At 39.6% G+C, this 26,914-nt stretch overlaps 1 protein-coding gene across 4 annotated transcripts; it reads right to left on the bottom strand.

Moving 5' to 3' along the window:
- Positions 1–148: 148 nt before the first annotated feature.
- mbd3a (methyl-CpG binding domain protein 3a) lies at positions 149–26,671 on the bottom strand. 4 transcript variants are annotated; one of them, XM_052038079.1, is made up of 8 exons: positions 26,397–26,564; positions 17,417–17,515; positions 16,478–16,637; positions 14,572–14,709; positions 13,994–14,084; positions 8,640–8,817; positions 3,403–3,537; positions 149–768 (listed from the first exon to the last, which is right to left on the bottom strand). In XM_052038079.1, the coding sequence occupies exons 1-7, from the start codon at positions 26,504–26,506 to the stop codon at positions 3,408–3,410; spliced, it is 906 nt and encodes a 301-aa protein (XP_051894039.1). In that variant the 5' UTR covers positions 26,507–26,564; the 3' UTR covers positions 149–768; positions 3,403–3,407. The 4 variants fall into 4 exon arrangements, with proteins under 4 accessions (XP_051894039.1, XP_051894040.1, XP_051894041.1 ...); XM_052038080.1 differs by having other exon boundaries at positions 16,484–16,637; XM_052038081.1 differs by lacking the exon at positions 17,417–17,515 and having other exon boundaries at positions 26,397–26,671.
- Positions 26,672–26,914: the final 243 nt, after the last annotated feature.

Below are 26,914 nucleotides of genomic sequence, written 5' to 3'. Positions count from 1 at the left end.
ATTTATACAAAAACTAACTTTACTTTGCCTTTGGCAGTTGTTAAATATACCAGTTGCACCCAAATCTAAAACAGAACACTGCTGTATATTATCCCAAATCCAAGCTCATTCACAACAATTTTGAAATATTACCAGTTTGAATAGAAAACACATGGCAATGAGATTTTATTGACAAGCCATTCCAGCTTTTACAGTTTAGTTCCACTACACATAATGTACACTTACCAAGGCTTGGAGGAACTGGAGACATGCATTATAAAACATATTCAAAACAAATTTTCACAGAACATGCATGAATGCAGTTTCTGGATTGAACAATGCATTCTTAATTCTTTAATGAGGCAATGTTCTAGAAATGTAACATACAAAACTAGAAATACTGGAGTCATTCTTTAGTGCACTAGTCACTAAAGATGTATGCTTATTTCACGATTAAACCATAAACAATAGGATGTACCTACCACTAGACAACTTGCACATATCAATTTTTACAATATTTTACATAGCTTTAAAAAAAATGTGCATATAAAAACAAACCAGGTTTAAAAATGATTACTGGCAATGGTCTACATGCCCATCACAAATGACCGTTTCCATCTGACAAAAAGCACTTTAAAACTGGGAAAGTAGTTCTTCAAACATATGATAAACCAGTTTGAATGTGGAAATTCCAAAATGATTCAACTATTCAGTGATTCTCATTCTTACGAATATTTTCACTTGTCTTTGTCCACACTTCCCTGAAAAATACTGGATTCAAGTAACAACCTGCCAAAAAAAGCAAATAATAATAATTCATTTTGCAGGAATAGATCTCATTGTTGTAGGGCAAATAGTAATCTCTGCCAAGAGATTCAAAGCTGTGGGCTGGTGGTTAATTGAAATTTCACAACCTGCCATGTGACTTGCCTAAATAGTAATTTATAAGTGACTTGCTATGGATTACTCCTTTGTCTCACAGGATTCAGTTGTCGAAGGACAGTAATAAGCAAATACACTGATTATATTGAAAACGTAAAAAGAGAGCACATTTAAGTATTCCCTAATGCATAGCCAAAAAAAAATCCAACACATAGCCTTCCTGATAATGAGCAAAGACATGTTACCAAGCTATACAAAGGCCAAGTCAAAATACATCCTCAGATCAGATTTCCCTCCAGCCTCCCAACTACATATGATAATCTGGTACAAGAATAACTCAAGAGTTTATAATTCTAATTACATGGCAAATTATATTGAATGTTAAAAACAAAAAAAGTCAAGCCATCAAGAGCAGGAACGATCAGATTTTATGGCATCTGGATTTATCTTCCTCTCCCTTCCAGTGAGCACATCCAATCTAAACACTGGTGCAAGCCACTGTGAAGCTGCCAAGATGTAAAGAATGAGCAAGTTCTTGTAAGCTCAAGGTGTGAAACTCATCTCTGCCGAAACAGTCCGTTGAAAGCAGTAACAGAGTTGGATTAAACCCCAGACTTGCAAGACAAAAAACAGTGGTTAAGACCATGATCAAACTGCTTCCTTGCCCAAGCATTTATATTAAGGAAATAAATGGAAGCACATCCTTCACATCAGAGAGACTGTGGTATTGATTTCTACAGCATAGCAACATCCAGGGCTCTCAGAAATTCTTCCCAAACTTACAAATACTTAATTATGTAGAGTTTTACATCTTAAGCATGGTTATTTACATTAAAAGAATGAAAAAAGTGAACCTGGCAAACCCCAAAATGGTAATTCAAGCAGGAGAAGAAAATTTCCAACTGGTTTAGTCAGATCTGAAGAGTTTGAATCCAATGTATCAAGCCAAAGTCTAAAAATGATTGCTAGAATCCCTCTCATCTTTTGGGGGGAGCATGTGTGTAAGCAACAGAGAGCACAGGCATTTCCCCACTCCTTTATTCTGAGAGTTACCCAAAGTTGTTTATAGTAATATTTAAGTGTCTTGAAGTCTCTCCACTTGCCAGTATTTGAAGATATTGCTGTACTCCCAAAATGTTAGTAGTTCAAGTTGCTAGATCAACCATAGGTCTGTGTCAATATAACACCAGCCCTCTGCTGAGGAATTCTTGAAAAGGACCATTACTTGAAATCAAACAGCAACTGAACCTGCACTGCTAAATTTGAGAGAGAGCTATAGAAAAACTCAAGCCCCAAGTTGTGGTCCAAGAGAAAAAGCAAGCTTGATAAATATGTCAATAGCTTTTGGAATTCTGATCTGAGACCAAGTGAAGAAACATCTGAAACTGACATATATTCCAATAGTCAAAAGGCCTTCATGACGTCTTTCATGACCTTGGGGTATCCCAAAGCACCTCACTACACAAATACTTCTGATGTGTCACTATTATAAGAAAACAGGTTCTGTGCAAACTAGCAGAGCCGATAATACCAGGAACAAAATCATTGTATTTGGCTGCTTTCTTTGATAGCATGACAACAGAGGTGATCGGTCATAAACTATGCTTAGCACTGAGTTTAGGAATCCAACTTGTTCAACTAGCACGAGGCCAGTTCTCTTATGCTTACACTTTTTAAACTGTGTGCTTGATTGATTCTAGCCATAGTCTCAGTAAAAAGAAAAAAGTCAGCAGCACTTACATTCTTTCAGTTGGTCTCAAGTCAACATGATGCTAATAAGCATGTGGCAATGTGCATAGATATTCAGCAAGGAAATAAAGGGTAGCTGAAGTACATGAAATTGATTTTAAGGTACCATTAAAGCTAAAGGAATGTGCATAAAGGGATCTCACATGCAAATATTATATGCATGAATAGGAAATTCTTGGGTTGGGAAATGTACACAGCTTTTTGCAGCACACAGTAAGGTGTTATCCAGCTTGCTACCAGACAATTTTGCTCACTTACCAATGCATCTCAGAGCCGTCCCTATCCCAGGTCAATCACCCAACTCCAATGGGGTACAGATGATGCAGAATGAAGTGTATTATTTTGTGATTTTTACTCACATTTCAGGATTTGGGTGCTACCAGCAAAACCTGCATTTGTTGCTGGGTTCTGGATGCCTTTGAGGTGGTGAGTCATCCATCACTGGGTAGCTTGTTGGGCCATTTTCAGAGTCAGAGTCAATCACATGGAGGGGCTGGGGTTCTGGAGTCCAAAAACACAAGCTACACAAGGATTGCAGATTTCATCCCTTGGAGGGCATCAGCAAACCAGATAGGTTTTTAAACCAACAATCCAGTAGCTTCTGTGGTTGTTATTAAGATTAGCTGTCATTTTCCCAAATCCCAGATTATTAACCAGATTTAAAGACAACATGGTCGAAGCCCTCTGGATTACTGCCTCAGAAACACAACGTGTACTTCTCAGTATGGAAGATTTATACAACATAAAAATATTCACTGCAATTGTGCAAATACTGAGATTTCCTCATGATACCTTGGCTATACGTCGTCCTCTTTATCTTGCACTATATCTGACTCTTTTCCAGATTCTTCAGCATGTGCCAGCATATCAGCCATCAGTGCCTCCTCCAACTTCTTCCGCACCTGTTGTACAAGTTCTTCCTGCTTCCTGCAATGAATTTTAATAGCGATATACTCAGCCAGCTCAAGACTGATCAAGTAACAATGTTATGCAATAACAAGTACACAATATTGAGGCATCTCTCAATGCACCGGAGTCATGATCATGGAGCCATTTAAAATGGAATGCCTATGAACTTTATGAACATGTGGCATAAGCAAAGTTCCAATGGGTGTTAACAAATATTTCTTCCAATTCTGACTCTTGAATCATCTCATTTGTCTCAAACATCTGAGTTTGGACCATCATGGTCAATTGTTCATCACTGAAGTGAGCAGTAAGTGGAAAGAAAGAGCAGCTCCAAAAGGCAGAACAAGAGAGCTCCTCTTCATTGAAGGTGACCCATAACAATAAGAATCATGCCAGTGCATTTTCTGACTAAATGTCTTAATTTGGAACAGAATCAAGGCATTAGACAGCAGTATGAAAGCTGGGTCAGTAACTGAATCAGTGCCAAAAGAAACAGTTTGCTTATTGTTGTAGTTCTTGCATTTAATTTCAAGGATTAAGGGCTTCACAGGCGGAGGCAGCATTTAATTGCCGATCCCTAGCTACTCTTGAGAAGGTGGTGCCTTCTTGAACTGTAGCCCTGGAGGTATGGGTTCTGTACCTTTATTTTGAATATAATTATTAAAAGAAATAAAATCCCCACTGTACCCAGTGGCTTTGGCTGTTTTTCCAGACTCCCTACCAATAAAAGGTGCCTGACATTCACAGAAGTGACTACAATAACAACAAGAATCAGTTTATCTCGATGTGCACCTTTTACATTCTCTTGGCAAATAGTTTGCAATGAGGGTTTACCAATATAAATGGACAACTTGAAATTGATAAAGAAAAACACTACTGTATGTTATTAAGCCTGCACTAGTGAAAATTCCTGAAGAACAGAAGAGAATTAACTACATTTTTGCCATTTGGTTACTATTTAAACAGAAAAGTAGGGATGGTGGGGGGCACAGGCAGGGGTGTGATAATCAAAACAGGAGCAAATCTGGCAAATTTTTTTCTGTGGTAAAGTAAAAACCAAAGTTACTTCACAAATTCTTGTAGGGATTTGAAGCTACAATCAGGAAGAGGCAAAGTAGGAAAAACACTCACTAGTTGACCATTCTTTCACAATCACCCCTTGCCCCACTATCTAATTTATTAAGTCCAAACCATTAATTGGGTCTGGGTTCATCTAATTTGTGATGCAAGCATTCCAGTGGGATTTGGTTGAAAAATTTCCAACCATCACTTGGTCAGTAATCTGTTAGGCAAATTATGGTCCAAACTAGAACCTGCTCAACTTTTAATCTGAGTCAGAGGCATACAACACAGAAACAAGCTCTTTTACCCAACATATCCATGTCAACCTTTCTGCCCAGGTACACTAATTCCATACGCCCACATTAGGTCCACACCCTTCTAAGCCTTGCCTATTCATCTACCATCTCTCAAACCTAGTGATTGGATACAAATCCACCTTCCTCTGGCAGGATGTTCCAGAAGACTTTCCCCTCAGATCTCCTTTAAAACTCCTCCTCTTGCCTTAAGCCCATGTCCTCTTGTTTTCAATACCCTACCATAGGAAGAAAGATTCTGACTATCCAGGTTCTTACCAACCCATGTATGCCTCTTAATTTTATACCTCCATCAGGTCACCCCTCAGCCTCCTTCGCTCCAGGGAAAAAACAAACCCAGCCTATCCAATCTCTCCATATAACTAAATTCCTCCAGTCCAGGCAACATCCTCGTGAATTTCCTCTGCACTCTCTCCACTGCAACCATATCCTTCCTAGAATGTGGCAACCAGAACTGCATACAATACTCCAGGTGCAATCTAACCAGCACTTTGGTAAAGTTGCAACAGAACCCTCCTTATTTTTATATTCTATAATACTTTCTTCACCAATCCGTCCACCCATGTTGCCACTTTTGGGGAACTATGGACTGGAACCCAAAAGGACCCTCTGATTATCAACATCCCTTGGCATCCTACCACTTACTGTACATGTCCTGCCCTTACGACTTTCCAAAATGCATTACATACACCAAAGTGATCTGCATAACTTCAGCAGCTGAAAATAAAAATTCAATAGATGCTGGAAATTGAAATACAAACAGAAAATGCTTGAAACACTCAGGCAGCATCTGTGGAAAGAGGAACAGTTAATATTTCAGTTCTGGAACCCTGCAATCAGATCCAAAACATTAACTGTTCCTCTTTCTACAGATGTTTCCGAACCTGCTGAGGTGTAGTTAAAAACTGAAAAATGTTGGAAACACTGGCTGATTGTATTCTACATGTAAGCATTTCCCAACATGAAAGGAAGCAGCACAGTTTGCATCTGGCAGGTGACAAAACTATTAATCAGATTTAGAAAAAGACTTCCATTTAGGTAGTGCCTTTTAGTGCCTCAGAGGCATTCCAAAGTACTCTACACACAAGTGCTTTTGAAATATTGGGAATGGTGGAACATATCTGTGCACACCTGGCTCACAGAAATGTGATAATGACCAGAAAAATTTTGGTACACATTTTAGATAAATATAGACAGGACAAGATAAAGACAACTCCCCTTCAAAACAATACCATGGGATCTATTCCACTGGAAAACAACAGGCAAGACCATTCCTCGTGGAGTGTGCTCATTTCTTCAGAGAGAAAAATGTGTCTAAGTATGAATTGCTTGATCTCTCAATCTACCTCATTGGGGCCCTTGCACCTTATTTGCCTACCTGCACTGTACTTTAAATTCAACACTATATTCTGCATTGTTATTGTTTTTCCCTTTGTACTACCTCAATGGACTTGTGTTTGGAATGATCTGTATGGACGCACGAAAAACAAACAAAGCATCTCACTACATGTGCCAATAAAAACCAAAATCAACTACCAAAGGTATTTCCTACATTCTGTATAAATAACAGAAAAATCATTCAAAAAAAATCTCACCTTTTCACTAAAAGAAAGTTTCCAAATTAGTTACCATTAATTTCACGTGTAACAAAATGGAAGAATATTGGTTGAGGTAATACTCCTGGAGATGAAAAGGTACAAATATAATATGCAAAGGGCATATATTATTCAAAGATTATCCTACAACATAGAACGTTAACTGAAGTCTCCCTCAAAGAAATTGGACAAAAGCAAATCAAAGCTGTATCATTCAGAATGCTGGGCAGGGATGACAAAGTCTCCATGGGTGAATTTTGCAAATGTCAGTGAAATGAACTTGAAGACACAACTGTGCAATCAAACCAAAAGAGCAAATCTTATGAGTGAGCAACTTCCATGAATTAGCAGTGGACTGTTTTTCTTGATATACATTTACACAATGTATTGATAGCCTCATCTTTGTTTAGTGTCTAGGACATTGGAATCACAGAATAAATCAATGCAGAAGTACCACAGAGAATGATGCAAACTTCTCCAAATGAACAAATCACTTTTGCAAACTAAGTTGGTGTTACAGTATCAATTCATAGAGAAAACAGGCTATTCTCCCACAATTCAAACAAATTTCAGAATAGCAATACAACTTAGATACAAGTGCTGGAGAGAGCCCAGAATCTGAAGGAGCAAACAAAAACCAAACTTACACCACCAATGTAAGAAAAACTTCTACTTAGTGCCATTAACTCTATTATCGGAGATGACCACTGCATCTACCGCTGAAGGCTTGAAGCACTATGCTGGCAAATCTTTAAGTAAGCAGTTCTAAGCTGATACAATTCCTGTTCTGAAGCAGAAATCCTGGAGCTGGCAACTGTTCTGGATATACAGGTTTTTCTTAAAGACTCATTTCTGCTCAAAGTCAAATTATGAATACCAGGTCATTTCTTAGGAAGCATATGTTAGTGGTGCCAAGTGTGAAAAGGCAATAACAGATGTGCAATGTTTGTAACCAAAATGTGAAACCAAATGGTGAGGTCACACTTATCCCTACTGGTGAAAATGGAGCATACTGTGGGCAGGCCGTTACTGAACACTAAAACAGAAGACTGGAAAAACCCACATCAGGCAACATCTGTTAAACTGAACACTAAAATGGATGGAGCTCACAGACAGCTAATGAGGTTTGAACTAGTCTGTTACCAGATTCTTCCCTTACTTTCAGAAAATAAGCTTCCTATAATTCTGATATAGTGCTCCGCAGGAGATTATAGTTCACACAGGTTGTGTTTAGAATTTCCTGTATGCAGTGATATACAAATTAGCAGCCTGCTCTGTATATTCAAGTGATGTGGGCTTTACAGAGTGAACCAGCATTTAAATACCCTTCCCTACTTGCCCTTAAGGTGGTAGTGAGCTGCTTTCTTGAACTGCTGCAGTCCTCGAGGTGTGGGTATACCCATAATGCTGTTAGGGAGGGAGCTCCAGGATTTTGACACAGCAACAGTGAAGGAACAGCAATACATTTCCAAGTCAGGATGGCAAGTAGCTTGGAGGGCAACTTCTAGGTGGTGTCATCCCAGGTGCTTCTGCTGTCCTCGTCCTCCTAGCCGAGGTTGCGCGCTTGGAATTTGTTGCTCTGACTGTAACCTCAGCTCTTATTCCTTCTACTCCCTGTAACTTTTACCCCCTTATCAATCACGTACTTCTGCCTTAAAAACATTAAGAGACTACCTCCCCTGCCCTTTGAGGAAGAGCATTCCAAAAAGATTCATGACCCTCAATTTGCCCAGTTCTAGATTCTCCCACAGAAGAAGTCTCCAAATTCTATCCTATCAGATCTTACACTATTCCATAAAGTCACTTCTCATTCTTCTCAAAACTGGCCTGTCCAACATTTCCTCATTAGACAAAGCACCTGTTCCAGATGCCAGTCTGGTAAGTGACAAGAACAGCTACTGGATTTTGAGTATCTACTGTATGAGATTGTCACATCAGTCTGGGAGGTAAACTCTCAATCTTACTTTCTAGACCAAGAATAAAAGGTCTTCAACAAGATATGCCAAATCAATTGGCCCCAGTTTTCAAACTCTAGATCTTTTCATGATATGAGACCAAGGGCAGCAACACCAACCTGCAGTTTGCAACCTCATTTTATCTAATAGTACTACTTGTAACAGTTACTAAACAGGACATTTAGAGTTCTTACCTAATGTCCTCATCAGTGACCATGAAAGCTTTGCAGAGAGGTTGAGAGGTATTCAGCCATACACCAGGATTCTTTTCCACTGCTGCCGAGAGCTGGCCAGTGATAGGATTAGAACTAGTGTGTAAAGCACTTGCAATAGCAGACAACAAGGTTTCATCTGTACATCCAGGCCCTACACCTGCAAAAGAATACACAAATAGTTTCAGTAATTAAATCGTAATTCATGAACCAGATTTCTAATTTAGTCTTGCCAAGATCATCAACATTTCAAGTAAATCAATAACTTTAGATAACTTGGAAAGAATGTTTTAAAATCAAGATTGCCAGTTTCTTTAGACGATAAAAATTAATATGCAAGTGGATTAATATTTAATATGCAAGAATAAATTAGAACTCTTGGGATACATTTTTGTTGACAATCTAATTAGAAACAGGAAAATTTAACATTCTTCCAGGGAGTACACAAGGTTCCACATAGAAGGCTTAAGCAGCGGGCAACATGTGGATTGAGTAATTGAGCAATGGATACCAGTTAGGGCATCAGTTGTAGGGTTGGCAAGGTATCTATACATCTTGTAGATACAATAAGTTGCCTGTGACTCAGTGGAGTCTTTATCTCTTCCCAATCTATTCAGAAACAAGTTGTAAACATGGGGGTAAATAAAGCCAAGAATGTGTGATCAAACAACTTATCAATAGGGAAGTTTTAAACCACACCACATTTTTAGTTGAGCATTCCAGACCATGGAGTCTAAACAGCTAAAGCAAGGCTTTAAAATGAAATGATGGAAACAAAGTGGGGTGGGGGGGGGGGTGAGGAAAGAGAAAAGAAAAAGAAAGGTTGCCATAAGGACAGGATGATGGTGATGGGATTTGGCATATGATGGGGGAAACAATATAGCGGAGAGTTGGTTGAGCTGGTTGACCAAGAATGGAGATGGGAGGCTGGTCAGCCCAGGCTATATTACACTTGGAGAATCAAAAGAGTTTGTGTGATGGAGACAATTGGATTAGAAACTCAGCTCAGAGTCAGAGCACAAAAACTGCAATCCACGTTGTTAAACAGATCAAAAATAGCCAGAAAGGGAAGGGAAACACTGCCAACATGATTCCTGACAAGGGTTACTGGAAGGTCAAAAGGAATAGTAGTGAGGTAGAGCTGATGCCTTCAGACTAGATGTGGAAACAAACTCTCATTTTGCAGGGTTCAGTACTACATCTTCTGCTTTGGTGATAAGAGTTGCACTTTTGTTGCAAGAATTATTACCAATTAATACAAAATTGACCATGCTGTTGATAGCAAGAAAGCAAGCTATCAATGCAAAAGTGTCAATGTAGAGCTGGGCTTTAAGGATAAATAAGACAAATACACAAAATAGTTAGGAAATACTACAAATTGTAAAGTTGCAAAAACATCTTAAATTGCAAGTCATGGACAGTAAGGAAGCAGGCTGATAAGATAGTCAAGGCAGCATGCAGGACACTTCCATGTGCAATTTCAGCATGACCTACGTGAACAGGGAGATCATGCAGAAATTGCACAACACAAAATTGGATCTAATAGATGATACCAAGACTGAAGAGGTTGTCTGCAAGGACATACTGGATAGGCTGGGATTATTTTCTTTTTGGGGACAGAGGATGAGGCAGGAGAATTAAATGCGGTGCAGAAAATTAGGAGACCCAAATGAAGTGGCTAAGGGCCCATTCCTCTTGAAGGGAGATCAAAATACAAGCGGTACATATTCAAGACAACCAGAAGGATTAGAGGAGTGAAAGGGAGATATTTCTTTCAACAAGATGGGGGGGGGGGTATTTACTGTCAGAAGTGGTAATGGAAGCACAAACACTCACTGTATTTACAAAGTACTTGGATATGAACTTGAGATATTGTAAAGTTTAAGAGCTTGGTAACAGGAATAAGCTGGACAGCTTCACTTTGGTTAGCATGGAAACAAAGGGGTAAATAGTAAATGTTTGGCACAAAGCTGTCTATGAAATTATACAGTGGCATGCAAAAAGTTTGGGCACCCCTGGTCAAAATGTCCATCACTGTGAATAGCTAAGCAAGTAAAAGATGACCTGATTTCCAAAAGGCATAAAGTTAAAGATGACACATTTTTAATTTTAAGATTAATTTTTTTATTTCCATCTTTTACAGTTTCAAAATTACAAAAAGGGAAAAAGGGCCCAAAGCAAAAGTTTGGGCACCCTGCATGGTCAGTACTTAGTAACACACCCTTTGGCAAGTATCACAGCCTGTAAACGCTTTCTGCAGCCAGCTAAGAGTCTTTCAATTCTTGTTCAAGGGGATTTTCACCCATTCTTCCTCGCAAAAGGCTTCTAGTTCTGTAAGATTCTTGGGCTGTCTTGCGTGCACTGCTCTTTTGAAGTCTATCCACAGATTTTCAATGTTTAGGTCGGGGGACTGTGAGGGCCATGGCAAAACCTTCAGCTTGTGCCGAGGTAGTCCATTGTGGATTTTGAGGTGTGTTTAGGATCGTTATCCTGTTGTAGAAGCCATCCTCTTTTCATCCTCAGCTTTTTTTTTAAAAACTACACAGACTGTGTGATGTTTGCTTCCAGAATTTGCTGGTATTTAATTGAATTCATTCTTCCCTCTACCAGTAAAATGTTCCCCATGCCACTGGCTGCAACACAAGCCCAAAGCATGATCGATCCACCCCTGTGCTTAACAGTTGGAGAGGTGTTCTTCTCATGAAATTCTGCACCCTTTTTTCTCCAAACATACCTTTGCTCATTGTGGCCAAAAAGTTCTACTTTAACTTCATCAGTCCACAGGACTTGTTTCCAAAATGCATCAGGCTTGTTTAGATATTCCTTTGCAAACTTCAGATGCTGAATTTTGTGGTGAGGATGCGGGAAAGTTTGGAGAAAAAAGGGTGCAGAATTTCATGGAAAGAACACCTCTCCAACTGTTAAGCACGGGGGTGGATCGATCATGCCTTGGGCTTGTGTTGCAGCCAGTGGCACGGGGAACATTTCACTGGTAGAGGGAAGAATGAATTCAATTAAATACCCGCAAGTTCTGGAAGCAAACATCACACCATCTGTAAAAAAGCTGAAGGTAAAGAGGATGGCTTCTACAACAGGATAACCATCCTAAACACACCTCAAAATCCACAATGGACTACCTCAAGAGGCACAAACTGAAGGTTTTGCCATGGCCCTCACAGTCCCCCGACCTAAACATCATTGAAAATCTGCAGATAGACTTCAAAAGAGCAGTGCACGCAAGACGGCCCAAGAATCTCACAAAACTAGAAACCTTTTGCAAGGAAGAATGGGCAAAAATCCCCCAAACAAGAATTGAAAGACTCTTAGCTGGCTGCAGAAAGCGTTTACAAGCTGTGATACTTGCCAAAGGGGGTGTTTCTAAGTACCGACCATGCAGGGTGTGCAAACTTTTGCTTTGGGCCCTTTTCCTTTTTTGTTATTTTGAAACTGTAAAAGACAGAAATAAAAAAAGTAATCTTGCTTAAAATATTAAAGAAATGTGTCATCTTTAACTTTATGCCTTCTGGAAATCAGGTCATCTTTTACTCACTTAGCTATTCACAGTAACAGAAATGTGGATCAGGGGGTGCCCAAACTTTTGCATGCCACTGTATCTACAGATGTCATCCTTCCTGCATAGCTCACTTCAGAAATCAAAATTCCAAAACTGTTTGCAGCTTTCTCCATTGCAATCACCAGAACTGAAGCCCTGAACTGTTCCCACTGTAAAATACCCCAAAAAACCACATGCTCATGTCTTATTATACAAAGCTATTGTTACCACTTGGCTATTACTTGTAGTAGACTAAATTTTGTCAGAAGTCTTCCCCCCACCCCCAAATCTATATTGAAATGTTTTCAGTCTGGTACTTCAGCTTCTACCTTAAGCCACATGACAAGAAATGGGAGAAGACCATTTGGCTCCTTGCATCTGCTCTACTTTGCAGTAAGATTGTGTTCCCCTTCCCTGTCCTAACCTTATATTCCTTAATTCCCTTAATATCCAAAAACCTATAGATTCTTATAATCTTGTTGAATGATGGAGCAGGTTGAGGGATGACTAGGCTACACCTGCTCCTCTAATGTTTGAGGAATCTGTCTTAAGTAATTTGGCACTAGGTTACACATATTCTTCCCAGTACACCATCTAGGAGAATAATCCAACTCAAATGCTCAACCGACTGACAGACATCACAGCAGCTTGAACTTCCTTGAACTGATGCCCAAGTAGCAACAAGCACCAAAAGGGCAGAATTTTGTGCATCAAGTCACTAGATCTTTGTGTGGAGCTTTCTTCAACATCAGCAGTTGGCACCAACTTCATCACTGACGTCAAATTCTGGACCTTGAATTATCTGTCCAACGTCCTCAAGGATTAGGTGGGGTAGCTTGGGTCAGCAACTGATCAGACTTACTTTGTCTTGTCCACACATTAAGTACATGAAACAAGTGCACAACTCTCATTTGGAGTATTCTGTACAGTTTTGATCTCCGAAGGGATTTACCTTCTTTGGGTTGATTCCTGGGATGAAGGCTACTGAGGGAAGTTTGAGTAGGTTCAGCTTATACTTATTGTAGTTTAGAAGAGGTGAACTTGTTACAAATTAAATGATGGGACTTACACAGGGTAGATGCAGAGAAGATTCCCCCATTGGGGTGGTGGGGGTGGTAAAATCTAGAATTAAAGTGGCAAAGGTTCCAAATAAGAGATTGCACATTTAGATAAAGAGGAATTTCTTCCATCAACAGGTCATGAAGCTTTGGACATCTCCCCCAGAGAACTGTGGAGGCCAAGACTGATAGAATTAGAGTCTATTTAAAAGACAAGGAGAACAAGCAGGAAAGGGAGGCAGGAAGCCAACATCAGATCAACCACGATCTTACAGAATGGTTCGACTGGTTGTGCAGTCTATACCTGCTCCTATGCTATGCCTCTGCTGCCATGTGATGAGAAAAAAAAAAATTGTGCCTGCAGGGTTATCCATTCTGCAATTAACAATTCTAACTGGCCCGAACTTGGTGATCTTTGGAGAGAAGAGCAAGCTCCTAGAAGTGCAGGAGGGGCAGGGAGAGAAATAATCTTGAAGTATGCTGTGAAAATTGGCAAGAAACTACTGAAAAGCTATCATCTTGTTCCAACAGCAGCTTACTCATTTTCATTTATGCAGGAATACCAAGCATCAGAGCATGAACTTCCAAATCATACACCAGTCCAACTAAAATTACTTTAAGTTGAGGCATGGCCTCAAGTCACAAACAGCAAATTCCTTCAAAACATTTTCAAAAATCTACTCTAACACCAAATAAGTCAGCAATGATATTAAAATTTTGCTTGCCTTGTAAACCTTTAGGTAGATCCATAGTCTTGATAATTTCTTCTGCAATATCAAAGGCATTCAATCCAGTAAGTTTCTTCTCCCAGAATAACTAAAAAGTAATTTTTAAAAGAGCAAACTTTAAATTTGTAACAATTTAAAACAAACATGGCATGATTACCTTAAACTGAGCCATTTGGATTAATGAAGCAGATATTGAAAGGAAATCTAAAGTTTAAAAAAAGCATTTAAAAACCATCTTTCCCTTAATGTTATGCTAAGTCAGCAAATGCATAACATGGACTTTCCAATATGCCTCCCAAAAACTTGGTATTTTCAAAAGGCTGAATGAGGTCAGAATTGAGGTTAGAAGCAATGCCTTGCATGGTCAATTAACCTGCCAACACTTTGATGTATATACACAGAATCCTATTTGTTAATGAACCAGAATGGTGCTGCCTTTAAACTGGGGGCAGGTAATAAAGGAATCAAGAGGAAACAAATACAGATAGCAAAGTATTTATAATATTTAGAAAAATCATAAGCAATATTGCATTAAGTTTGCACCAATCTACAATACATTATTAAATATCAGCTACCTGTCGTGGCTGTTCAACAGCTTTCTGCGGATCCATTTTTACTTTGTTGTTGGGATGGTTGGTGACTTTAGTAACAGGTTGCTTAAAAATTGAAGCCGTTTGTCTAACAGGGAGTGAAGTGTTCAGATCTGGTTTGCCCTGTTAAAAAAAACCACAGTTCTTGAGTATGGATAATTTAATAACTGGGTAACTAACATTTTAGACGATAACATTTCATCAGAATCCAGGAATTTACAACAATAAAAAACATACAAATTTTATAATGCTACATGTTCATGATATATTACTAGTGTTCAGTTTTTAAAATACTACATCAAGTAATTATATGGGGAGTTCAGCAGCTTTGCATTTTCTAGAGATAATGATTTCTTTTTAAGTGCCCTGGGATTTTGTAGTTAGTTTGAAAATTCTCAGTTATTTCAGCAGAGAAGTTAAATTAGTCCAATATTCTCAGAATCAACCTGAAAGCCCAGCTCCATTCAGATTTACTCCCCAAATCACTCCTGCTGCATAACATGCACAGGCAGACAATCACAAATGATTCCCTCTGACATTGCTCTAGCTTGACGTCAATGCAACCTTCAGAATGGACAATAAAATATAAAAACAAAAAAGTGACCATCTTTAATTCAGAAAAGTCTCCAGGTAAAGGCAGAAGGATGCTTGATATGCTTTGGTGGCCCACTCCCTAGACAAATAGGCAAAGTTTAGCTCACTAATTGCTTATGAATCATACACGTTTGACTAATGTTTTACATTGAAGTTAATAACCCACTCTAAACTCTAAAAACCATTCTACAAGTTTGCAAAAGGTGCTGTATAATATCAGTTGAAATGAATCCAATAAGGGTGACAAAATTTATGTTTAAAAAATTAAATGACATTCCTATATATGGCCTGTATGAGGGGCAATGCTGAAACAAATCTCCCATTGATTACTTTTCATGTCACAACATATGTTTGACAATTGGTGGACAAAGTTTCCATTTGCAACAATTACGTTTTCCTGCTACCCAGTTTCAACAAATCCAGCGAGGCCACCATACAATTCAAAAACTCCCTCCAGACCACTGTTACATCCAAATTCAATTATCCCAGTATAAAATTATACTGTTTAAGCTTAGATTTGTAAACATAGCCTGAACAAAATGAAGATACTGATCCCGCATTTGGCTGTGTTGACAAGTAACACTTCAAATATTCAGTTCAACTAATTATTTCAGTGGGCAAGTTCCACTTGTTCCACTTTTTCCAAACTAAGTACTCAGGTGGGCCGCTAGTCACAGAAGATACAATGGAGAAAGGTCCTGAAATGCTAGTTATTTTAGTTGTGAAAAATTAAACACTGGAGTACCAGTTCAGGAATATCATGCATCCCAAAGAATGGAATGAGCACCAGAATGAAAAGAAATCATTATCTTTTGTAAAAGTCACCGCATGCTGATTATTTCTAGTTTCCCCAGGCATTTCCACCAGTGATAACAGATTACACACGATTGAAGACATCCGACTTTCAAAAATTAGCAAGTTGTTATGCTATACAAAATGATGACTAGGAACCACACTTAGTGTTCCATGTATCAGGCTAATTGTACACATTCCCAACCAGTTGATTATTCAGTTCAGCATTGGTAGCTGCTGGAAGCAGGTCTCCAAGGCATACAGAGCTCAAATCACTGAAACCACTCAGGTTTACAGAACAATTTCATCTACTTCATTGAAGTGCGCATCTTAATTGTTTTGAGCTTGGACAGATGTACAAATCATGGAGTCCATTTTAGTTCTAATCTTAGATAGAGAAATGCCAATTGGGTTAATAAGTAACATTAGTGATAAGGTATACGGATCATTCTTCAAATCGCTGTGAAATACAACAAACTGGTGAAAATGTCAAAATCTTAAATACCTTGACCTGGTTGGCAGAGTCGAAGCGCAGCCTCTGTCTGTTCTTATTCAGTTTGCTGATGAGCATTTTTCCTGTTCGGAAATCGAAGCTGCTCAGATCCATAGAGTTCCCCAGATACCGCGCAAGCTGTGGCTTGCTTCTGAACTTCTTTCCACTTGGGCTAAAATAATGCAACCGCAAAAAGTGTTTCTTATTGCATTATAAGACTTTGCCGTACATTTTTCCAAAAGAATCAATTTTCAAAAAAGGTACTAAAACCTACTAACATGGTACATACACACATACAGGTAATGTAGACATGCTGTTGAAACCATCATTCAATAGGGTCATAGATAACACTACCAGTCAACTAAACATCAACCTAGTATGAAAGCTGATCTAAAATGTTATGATAAAACTTATTATCTACTTTTCAGATGAGTTAAAGGGATCAGTCATGACCATCCAAGAGAATGTAGATTCCACACTAGGGGCATCACTAAAATTAACCATTTGGCACGGCACAGCAGCACATTTTGGAGCACTCAATTTTCCACATAAGATGCTGATCATAGCTATGCAAAGTAATGGCCAAGAGCTTCACCAAAGGGCAGGGAAAAGAGAAAAAAAGGTGCCATTTCTCAGGCTATTTGCACAGACCTCCAAGCAGCTGGTTATACAGCAGCATTGACGGAGGTCTGGAAGCAGAACTCCACATTTTCTCAGCAGGAAAGACGAACTGCGCAGGGAGACAAAGGGGAAAAATATATAATACAATTGAAAGTTGAGGTATTTAAATTTGTATCAATATTTCCACAGTCCCAGAAACTCTAGAACTTCTATTGTGTTAGTTGTTTGGACCCATGATCCCCACATACCAATCTCCTGATCTCAATCACACTAGAGAAGGAGAAGGTGTCACACGCTTCCCCATGGGGAAGAAAAAGGTCTCTCACGCACCTCCTAGTGGACAGCTCAAGAGCTACATTGGCAGAGGCCTGGTAGCAGATCACCTGTCTCTCTTCTTGGCCAGGGAATGGTGCGTGATGTACTGGCAACCTAAACAAGAGGGGAGAAACACAATTTAAAATGGGGGATGGAAATGGAACATAATTAAGCATTCTGAATTCTTCCCACTCCATCACTTTCACTGAGATAACTCTAAAACTATAAAATGATACCACTTTAGACACAAAGGGTTTGGACTATTAGTAATTTTAATGACAACTGAAGTTAATAAACATGTATATTTGAACTATTCTTTGCTGGAAATTATTTCCATTAACCAACCCAATTTCCCCCGATGTATTTTAGATCTGTACTGATCATAGGTCCAGTTAGGAGCATTTGGGCTTCCTACTCACCAGAAAATTAATTTCAAGATGAGACCTGCATACGTTTATCAAGAAGCATGATCTTGAATTTTCATCCATTGTCTGTCACTGTCTCAGCAAGACTCCAAATGCTGAAAATTACTTACTATGAATGACCTGACAAAAATTAGGAAGAAACTTTCTAATGGAGTAAATTAGTCATAGATACTAATACTATACTATAATTCTCATTTTTAATATATACTCCTGCATATAGTTTATATTTTATGCACAAAAACTAGAATTTCCAAGCTTCCCAATTTAATCAAGTAACAGAGGACATAAAATGAAGGTGACTGGCAACAGAACCAAAAATGACATGAGGAAGAAAATTCTACAAGATGAGTGGTTTGTATCTGGAATGGACTGCACCAGGGCTGGGACAGACAGTTTCAATCATGGTGTTCGAAAGGAAACTGGAGGTAAGTACTTGGGGGAAACAAAGTTCCAGGGTCATGAGGACAGGAGTGGGACTAGCTGGACTGCTCTTGTAAAAAAAAGCAAGTATGCACTTGCTGGGCTGAATGGTCTCCTTTCATGCCATTATTGCCAAACTTTACAACCCAATCATGAATTCTCACTTGTAAACATCAATTGTCTATTGCAGAGCATACTGACAGCCGAGGTTAGCAACTACAGAAAACAAAAGGTTTTGTAAAATAAATTTCATAATGAATTAGGAAGCCCAGAAGTCTACTTTGTATGGCAGTCTTTTGTGAACCAATGAATACAGCATTAACTGGGGATACGCCATGCAGCAAGACTTACAACTTTAAATCTCATCATCATGATATTTCATTTAAATAACATTTCACAACACTAAACCAGTCTTGACTTGTATTTTTAAAAAAATACAAGTTCCTTATGTTCAATTTTTAGAAATTCCAGGATCTTTAGAACTAAGAGACAGTAGAAATAAAGTTCTTGATGTTCAGAAACATTGAGGGAGATGGGATAAGGGGAGGTAAATGAAAAGTCTTAGAATTTTGGAAAATAGGGGCATTCAGCAAATTTGTTGCACCAGTAATCAAAGGTGGAGATTTAGGATCCAGATTTGCAACAACAGAAAAAGGTCTAGAGTTTAACAGCACTGGAACTGGACTACATTAGAAGAGTCTTATGGCCCACTATGCTTTTGAAGAGGATCTAGTTTGGCAGAAAATATGGGTATGGCAGCACATTGGTGTAGGAAAAGGGTAGCAGAAGAAAGCAAAGTGCTAAAGACATCTTTCTGGCAATTGGTTCTTTGAAATAAGTACTTTCAGTCACAGTTGATAGTGACCTCTAATATGTCCAAATTAGACATTAACAACCTGCAAAAAACTCATTTTACAAGATTAAAAAGATGCTATATAAATACACAAATTGTACTGTGTTAATAACTGGCTCAGAAAAGTCAAAGTTAAACTTTGTGCTCTTCCTATGCTCACACTGGGATGAAAAATATCAACTTGAACTTGCACAATCACCTTGTGCCTCAGAGGAAAATGTACCACTTCAAAAATGTGAACCAGAGTTTTAATTTACTCCTATTTTACAAACATGAAAATTGATCAAATTACTGTCATTGTACCTTTCTATAGGAAGTGTTATCATACTATTTGGAATAGATGAATTCTTAAAGAGGTTTATATTCACCACATACTTAACTTTTCAATATGCACTTAAATCAAGACTGAAGTAAATTACCAAACACAAAGACTCTGTCATTATAAACCAAGTAACATAAGTGGTATTTGCCGAACAAACACTCCAGAAAATTCTGACAATTGTATACTGTTGGGAAAAGGGGAAAAACTATTCAAATTTTAATCAACTAAAGCAGGGTATGAAAAGGGAGACATGGTGGTGGTGGTGGTGGTGGTGGTGGGGGGGGGGGGGGGGGGGCAGTGTGGAAAGAGGGAAATACCTGGAATCAGAAAATACTAATCTTTACCCCCCATTTACTACATCCATGTAAAACCTTTGGACTGTTTCTACGAATCAGTATTTGCAATGAAGATGACAGATCATCCACCCTTTCAATGTCTAACTGCAATCAGGGAGATGTAACATTCAAGATCACAATGTTTTCATCGATCTTATTTTCTTCAACTGCATCTTCCTCTGTAGCTGTGAAACTTAATTCTGTATTCTGTTATTGCTTTTACCCTGTACTACCTCAATGCACTGTGTAATGAATTGATCTGTGCAAATGGTATGCAAGACAAGTTTTTCACTGTACTTTGGTACATGTGACAATAATAAACTAATACCAGTTTTCAAATGATACTGCACAGTTGCTGCATCATCAATGAAGCAGCCTTAAGCCCCAGACAGGATATCATTAACCCACCCATTCAGGGAATGCCCAAAACCTGGTCAAATTTCATCTTTTAACCAAAGTTATCAAGATAGATCAACAAGTCATTGCAAGTTCTAGAAACATGCTGAGCACACATTGATTTTTGTCTAACTTACAGAACTCTACTGCACTCAAACATTTCCTTGTTAATAGTCAAGGGTGTTCTTCCATACAATGATCCCTTAGTCAGGACAAGATAAAAACAGCTTTCTAAAGGACCATTCCCCCATCCTTGCTGACCAAACGTGATACATAAAGAGCATTTTGAAATTTAATACAAGCTGGTAAAATGAAATTAAGATATGGTTAACAAAGCAAATACATCCAATTTAACTGCAGAATGCTACGCACTCTAAAGTAGCTAGACATTTCTGAATGCCAGATTTAAGAACACATGGTATTAAACCCTCCTAGCCCTGAAACATCTAGCATCGTTGAACTATAATTGCATTCAATTATTTCAAAGTTACATGAAGGGTTGTGAAGAAACTAGTCCAAATAAATATCAGACTCCAAAATCTTTAAGAACACTGACAGGAATATACATGAACATGGAAATGCCCCATGCTTAACACAAATAAAATAGTGCCTTAAGGAGGTCAATTTGTAAGTTGCTTTGCAGTTGTTTTGACAGAGACTTGTGTCAACTGAACCAATGTTCCTGCAGTGCACTCACTGCAAATGACAAAACCTGGATATGTCCCATTAAAATTTTCCAGAGTATTTTATAAACCATCTCTGACAATGCGAGAGTGGTTTGGGTTTCAGATAAATGACCAGCTCAGCACATTATGAATACTGTTACAAGTGTAGATCAACTGTCCTATAACCAAAATGTTTATGCTGTTTTTTTTTAAAAATCAAGTTATTGCTGTTTTTTTTACTTCCTCAACTTGTGCAGAGGAAAACTACTGATTCAAATGTTTTCAACTCAATTTCATAGGTTTTGTATGTTTTCAAATAATAAAGCAACCTTGTGCTTTGAAAATCTGACACGGCTACCCAAAGTCATTCTTTGCAATGCTGCTAGTCAAATGTGCTCCTATTTTTAGGGGCAGTTCCAGTGGTATTGGATTTAACTAATTGCTTCATTTGATCCCAATTACTGGGTTCAAATATTCAATGGCTTCATGGACAAATACAAATTATCAAATGCATTCACTTAAAAATGAACCATTTTATGGCAATACTCAGACTCAGCAGTTATTTTCAACACTGCTTTTTAAATTTTGTTTGTGGTAAACAAGGATTTGTGGAAAGCAAATCCCATATTTGGTCCCAGTTCCTGGAAGCTGCATATCTCTGCAAATGGTGCAATACTAAACTGGATTTTTTAAAAAAATTTGTCATATAGACAAAGTTCATTGAACTTAACATGTACATCCAGTGTATACAGCAAGTATAAACGACAATGCTACCATTTGTTTAATTGACATTAGACTGACTTCATGCTTCTTAATTCTAAATCTTAAATTCAGTTGGTGATTTTCTATAAATAGTCTACTGCTGCACTTAAGAACAAGTCTATATCCCAAGTTGGAATGGCTTTAAATTTCAGACTTAATCTGTGCTGTGCAGTGTAATAAAAGTGGTTTGTTTCTCTGAACCCACTGAATTGAACCTTCGTAATTACACATTCAAGAGGATCATAATGAAAGACAAATCTTATAAATCTATTCATAATTATTGGATTTATTTTCCCAATTTCAGCACCATACAAACATACTTAAATCAAAAGATCCAAGTATTTTACAATAATAGCAATACTTTGATCTGATATGATTATTATTGAAATAGCCAGATGTCTGTCTTTTTTTATTTGCTTTAGACAGCATTACTTTAAAAAGGAATGCTTCATTGCTTTTATATAAGAGTACATAAAGTTTTAAATTATTAATTTCCCCTCCCCCAATAGTTACATTGTAATTCAGTGCCTACACCCTCATCTGATACTTTTATGGAAGCTTGCAGTGCACAAATAGGCTGCCATTTGATATGCTTTGTAACAGGCACCACTTCAGAAATCATTCATTGATTGCAAAGAACTTTATGTTTAAATACAAACCCTCACTTCTCTTGCAGTGAAACAGGAAGTGTAATTGTAAAGCTACAGAATCACAATTACAGTGTGGAAGGAGGCCAATCAGCCCTTTGAGTCTGCACTGGCTTTAGGCAAGAGCTTTCTAACTAGTCCCACTCCCTTACCATATTCTTGCTGCCCTGCAAATTTTTTCCTTTCAGATACTTAACCACTCCCTTTTGAAAGCTACAATTGAATCCACTTCCACTATAACTACAGGCATGCATTCCAGACCGTCACCACTCACTATATAAAACAGGTTTTCCACATCAATTTGGGTTCTTTTGTTAACCACTTACACCCACTAGTTCATGATCTCTCCACCCATGCAAACACTTTTTTTTAAGAAAATGCCTCCATCAGATTCCCTCGTAATCTCGAGCGTCCCATGGAGAATAACCCCACTTCATCTATCCACACAACCTGGACCATTTTGATAAATCTGACTCAGCTATCACACCTAGCACCCAGAATTGGACAATACTTCAATTGTGGATGTAGCAGTGATTTTTAAAAGATTCATCATACCATCTCTGCTGTAGTACTTTGTAAAGCTTAGGATTCCTTCAACCACTTTCTCAACCTGCCCCGCCAGTCAATGAACTACACACGCCCACTGTTCTTGTACCTCTCAGTATTGTGCCTTCAAGTTCAATAATTTGGATGAGAACTTACGTAGCAAGTTTACAGACAACAAAAAAAATACTGGAGTCGTAGATAGCAAAGAAGGCTGTCCAAGGATACAGACAAAGAACAGCTGGAAAACCGGATGGAGTGGTGGCAGATAGAACTTAATCCAGATACGTGCAAGGTAATGCACTTTGGGAGGTCTGAATCTGGTAGAACATATGGAGGATAGCTAATGTTCTCTCTTCGTTCAAAAAGGGCAGTTGGGATAAGCCTGAAAACTACAGGCCAATGAGCCTTACATCAATGGTAGGAAAGTTGCTGAAGATTCTAAGGAACAGAATTTATGTTCATTTGGAAAGGTAGGGACTGATTAGGAGTCAGTGTGATTTTGTGCAGGGGAGATCATGTCTCAAATCCAATTTGAGTTTTTTTTTTGAAAGGTAACTAATGAAGAAGTGGTAGATGTTTACATGGACTTTAAGGCTTTTGACAAGGTCCTGCATAGTAGGCTGGTCCAGAAGATTAAGGTGCAAACGATCTGAGGTGTTGTCAAATTGGATTCAAAACTGGCTTGGTGATGTGAGGCAGAGGGTAGTGGGTATTTTTCTGACTACAAGTCTGCAAAAGTGGTGTACTGCAGGGATCAGCGCTAGAACATGTTTGTACACAAAAATGACTTGGACAAGAACATAGGTAGCAAATTTGCAAACGGCCAAAAAAAACCGTGGAGTCATTGATAGTGAAGGTGGCTAGCTATGGATATAGACAGACATGGATCAGCTGGAAAATTGGGCAGAGTGGAGGCAGATGGAATTGGAGAATGGAATGGATGCAAATGCAGGCAAGTGTGAGGTAATGCACTTTATATGTCCTACCAGAATTAGATCTCCCAAAGTGAGGAAATGGCAGGGATCTTAGAGCATTGATGCACAGAGACATCTTGGGGTGCAAGTTCATAGCTCCCTGAAAGTAGCAACACTGGTGGATTGGACAGTAAAGGCATTTGGTACACTTGCCTTCAGAAGTAGAGCATTGAATACAAGAGTTGAGATGCCAGGTTGCAGCTGTAAAAAAAACATTGGTTAGACTGCATTTGGAATATTGTGTACAGTTCTATTTGCCACAGTACAGGATGTGCTAGCAATAGAGAGTGCAGAAGAGAGTCACCCGGATGTTTCAGTTTTTCCTTTAGTTATAAAGAGATTGGATAAACTATGTTTATTCTCACTGGAACATGGGAGGCTGAGGAGTGATCTTAGTTTTATAAAACTAAGAGGATAATAAGAATCTCTCTCCTCTTTCCCCCACGAGCAAGGGAATCTAGAACTAGAGGGCACAGGTTTAAGGTGAGAGAGGAAAGAAATTTAAAGGTCTGAGTAGTGAGCATCTGGAACAAGCTGCCAGAGGTGCTGGAGGATGCAGATACTATTACAATGTTTCAGAGGCATTTGGACTGGTATTTGGTTAGGAAAGGCAGAGTGATAGGAACCTAATCAGGTAAATGGGATTAGCCTAGATAGCCATCAAAATCAGCATTAGAGGCGAGCAGAAAGAACCCATTTCTGTGGTGTATGTTTCTACAATTCATGAATACCAGCAGTGTGCATTGACACTTACACTGCAAGAGTTCTACTGTACTATTAGCAGAAATGCAGAACATTCATTGAGCTGGTAACAAGCAACTGTCTTGCATTCACATGATGCCTTTCTTCACTCAAGGATGGACCAATGTGCTTTATAAGTGATAATTATTCCTTCAGGGTTATAGAACGTGTGAAACGGCAGTTTACTTGTGCACAGCAAGACACCACTAAAATAATGTGATAATAGCCAAATAAACTGACATTGAGTTAGAGAGATGAGTATTGGTCCGGAACAAAGGATACTCCAATTTCCCTTTTCCATAAAAGTATAATTCAAACTTTTATATCTACTGGACAACATGTCCAGGACTTCAGTTAACATGTCATCCAAAAGATGGTACATCTGGCAGTCTCACTCAGCTTGCTGTGTGTATCTACTGAGATCTTTGTTCAGATCTCTGTAGTGGACCCAAATCCTCAACCAAGCAGTCATGATATTGCCCAGATTGGATCCAAGCATCTTAAGAGACACTTAATTCACTTCAAATTTCGAAAATTAGGTAGTAACTCAACAATAAGAGTTCACAATTTCAAGTTGCTTTTCAAAAATGAAATCCCAGTCAACTAAATTACAATTAATATCACTCATGCCATCCTCAACTTTCTGCCCTACCACAGACACTGGATTGAGATCACAGGCACCCCTTGGACTGAAGATAACCACCACACTCATCCCAGCAAGTGGAGCATGGTTCCACAGTCAATCTTTTCCTAACCAAAAAAAATCACCCATGCCGCAAACTAATATTTGAAAAATCTTTGCAATAGTAGGGTCAGAACCAATTAACTTCATCCCAGAGGGAGCTGGAGTCAGACAATAAAACCAAGATTCATATTCTGGTTTCTATACAGAACTACAATTGGACATCTACAACTGGGCATCTCTCAGAGGGATTAATTGCAATACTCTTTCAGTTAGTATACAGACCTTTTTTAAAAAAAAGCTGTACACGCATCAAGAATGACCTGATCAACACAGCCACAAGTGGAACCGAAATCCTAGTCTCAAAAACTACCTCTACATTATAAACCGGATCACGACCATCAAGAAATAATGTACAACTTCTAACAATCCTCCACTTTATAGTAAATTTCACTTAGCAGCAACCCTGAAAATTTCCACATGATAAACTACCCCCATCTATCCCACAGGGCTCAAATTAGGCACACGTGTGTGGGGGGGGGGGGGGGGGGGAAGAAGAGACATTTTACTTCGTAAAAAAAAAGCTATTAAACATTTCAAGTCCAATTACAAAATGAGCCCGACAGCCACGTGTAAAACCACCACTGGCACTGTTTCGATTACAGGAACGCACAAAATAAAATGGTGACAACATAGTCAACGGTTTTAATTTGCAAAAAAAAAACACAACGTGTGCTGCAGACACCAAGCATCAGAGCCAACTCGGAGGCCTCTTCCCCCCCCCAAGTAAGAAGCCCACAGAAAGCAACTTTAAGAGGAGGAGGAGACCCTTGTCAAACGTGTCCCCCCTCCCTCTTTCCCCCCCCCCCCCCCTCTGCAGGGAGACAATGCAGGGAGCGTGGATGGTGCAGCACAACGTTACCCTCACCACACAATGCGGGCCAGGTTACAGCCCGGGATCCCCAAAGGAGATGCTTTTGTTTTTAAATTCCCCCTTCCCCTCCCACATCCCCACCACAACCCAAGGCCCCTGCTGCCCCCCCGACCACCCCCCCCCCCTCCCCAAAACCCCGGGCCTCGGGCAGCAGCACCCCGGGCCTCGGGCCGGCATCGGCGGCCAACATCCCCCCTCCAACCCGTCCCCCCCCCCCCAACACCACCCCCACCCCCGAGGGGGTGGCCGGTAGCCGACCACCGTGGCTCCAGCCCCGGGCCCCGGCCGCTCACCTGTAGTAATACACGTCGCTCTTGCCCGCCGACAGACCCGACTTTCGAGTCACTTCCTCCCGCTTCCAGCCGGAGGGCAGCGCCGAGCACTCGAAGCGCTTCCTTTCCATCTCCGGGGGCGCCGTGTGCGGCTCGAACGCGGACGGAAAAGCCACCCCCTTCCCTCCCCCCCCCCAAACCCCCTCCCGCCCTTCCTCCCCTCAGGAGGATCGAACAGGGATCCCGCCGCCGTCCGTCCGCCTCCTCCCGCCCGCCCGGCTCCGCGCCGCAAACCCTCCGCGCACACTCCGCCGCCCCACCTCCCGCCAGCCTGACTCACTCCGCGCACCCGAAAGAGTGCCGCGACTTGGAGGAGCGCCAGCGCTGCCCTTGCAGTCTGCACCGCTCTCCAGCCATCCTCGCTGCCCTGCCCGGCTGCTTGCAACCTGTGCACTAGAAAACAGGCACTTTCTCCCTTTAGAATTTGTTAGTTTTAAGGCGATGCAACTTAAAAATCAGTCGAAAGACAGCAAAATAAA

This window comes from Pristis pectinata, chromosome 24 (assembly GCF_009764475.1).
Source record: "Pristis pectinata isolate sPriPec2 chromosome 24, sPriPec2.1.pri, whole genome shotgun sequence".
In the NCBI taxonomy this organism is placed as follows: domain Eukaryota; kingdom Metazoa; phylum Chordata; class Chondrichthyes; order Rhinopristiformes; family Pristidae; genus Pristis; species Pristis pectinata.
This window is presented reverse-complemented; position numbering and strand designations above follow the sequence as displayed.

What these genes read in the sequence shown, in the direction of transcription:
- mbd3a (XM_052038079.1), bottom strand. Translation starts at nt 26,506, where the DNA reads ATGGAAAGGAAGCGCTTCGAGTGCTCGGCGCTGCCCTCCGGCTGGAAG. An exon ending in TCTACCTAAAGGTTTACAAG is followed by an intron (nt 8,818 to 13,993) that starts GCAAGCAAAATT and finishes ATTCTTTTGCAG; the next exon opens with GTGTAGGGCCTGGATGTACA. An exon ending in GTCACTGATGAGGACATTAG is followed by an intron (nt 3,538 to 8,639) that starts GTAAGAACTCTA and finishes AATTCATTGCAG; the next exon opens with GAAGCAGGAAGAACTTGTAC.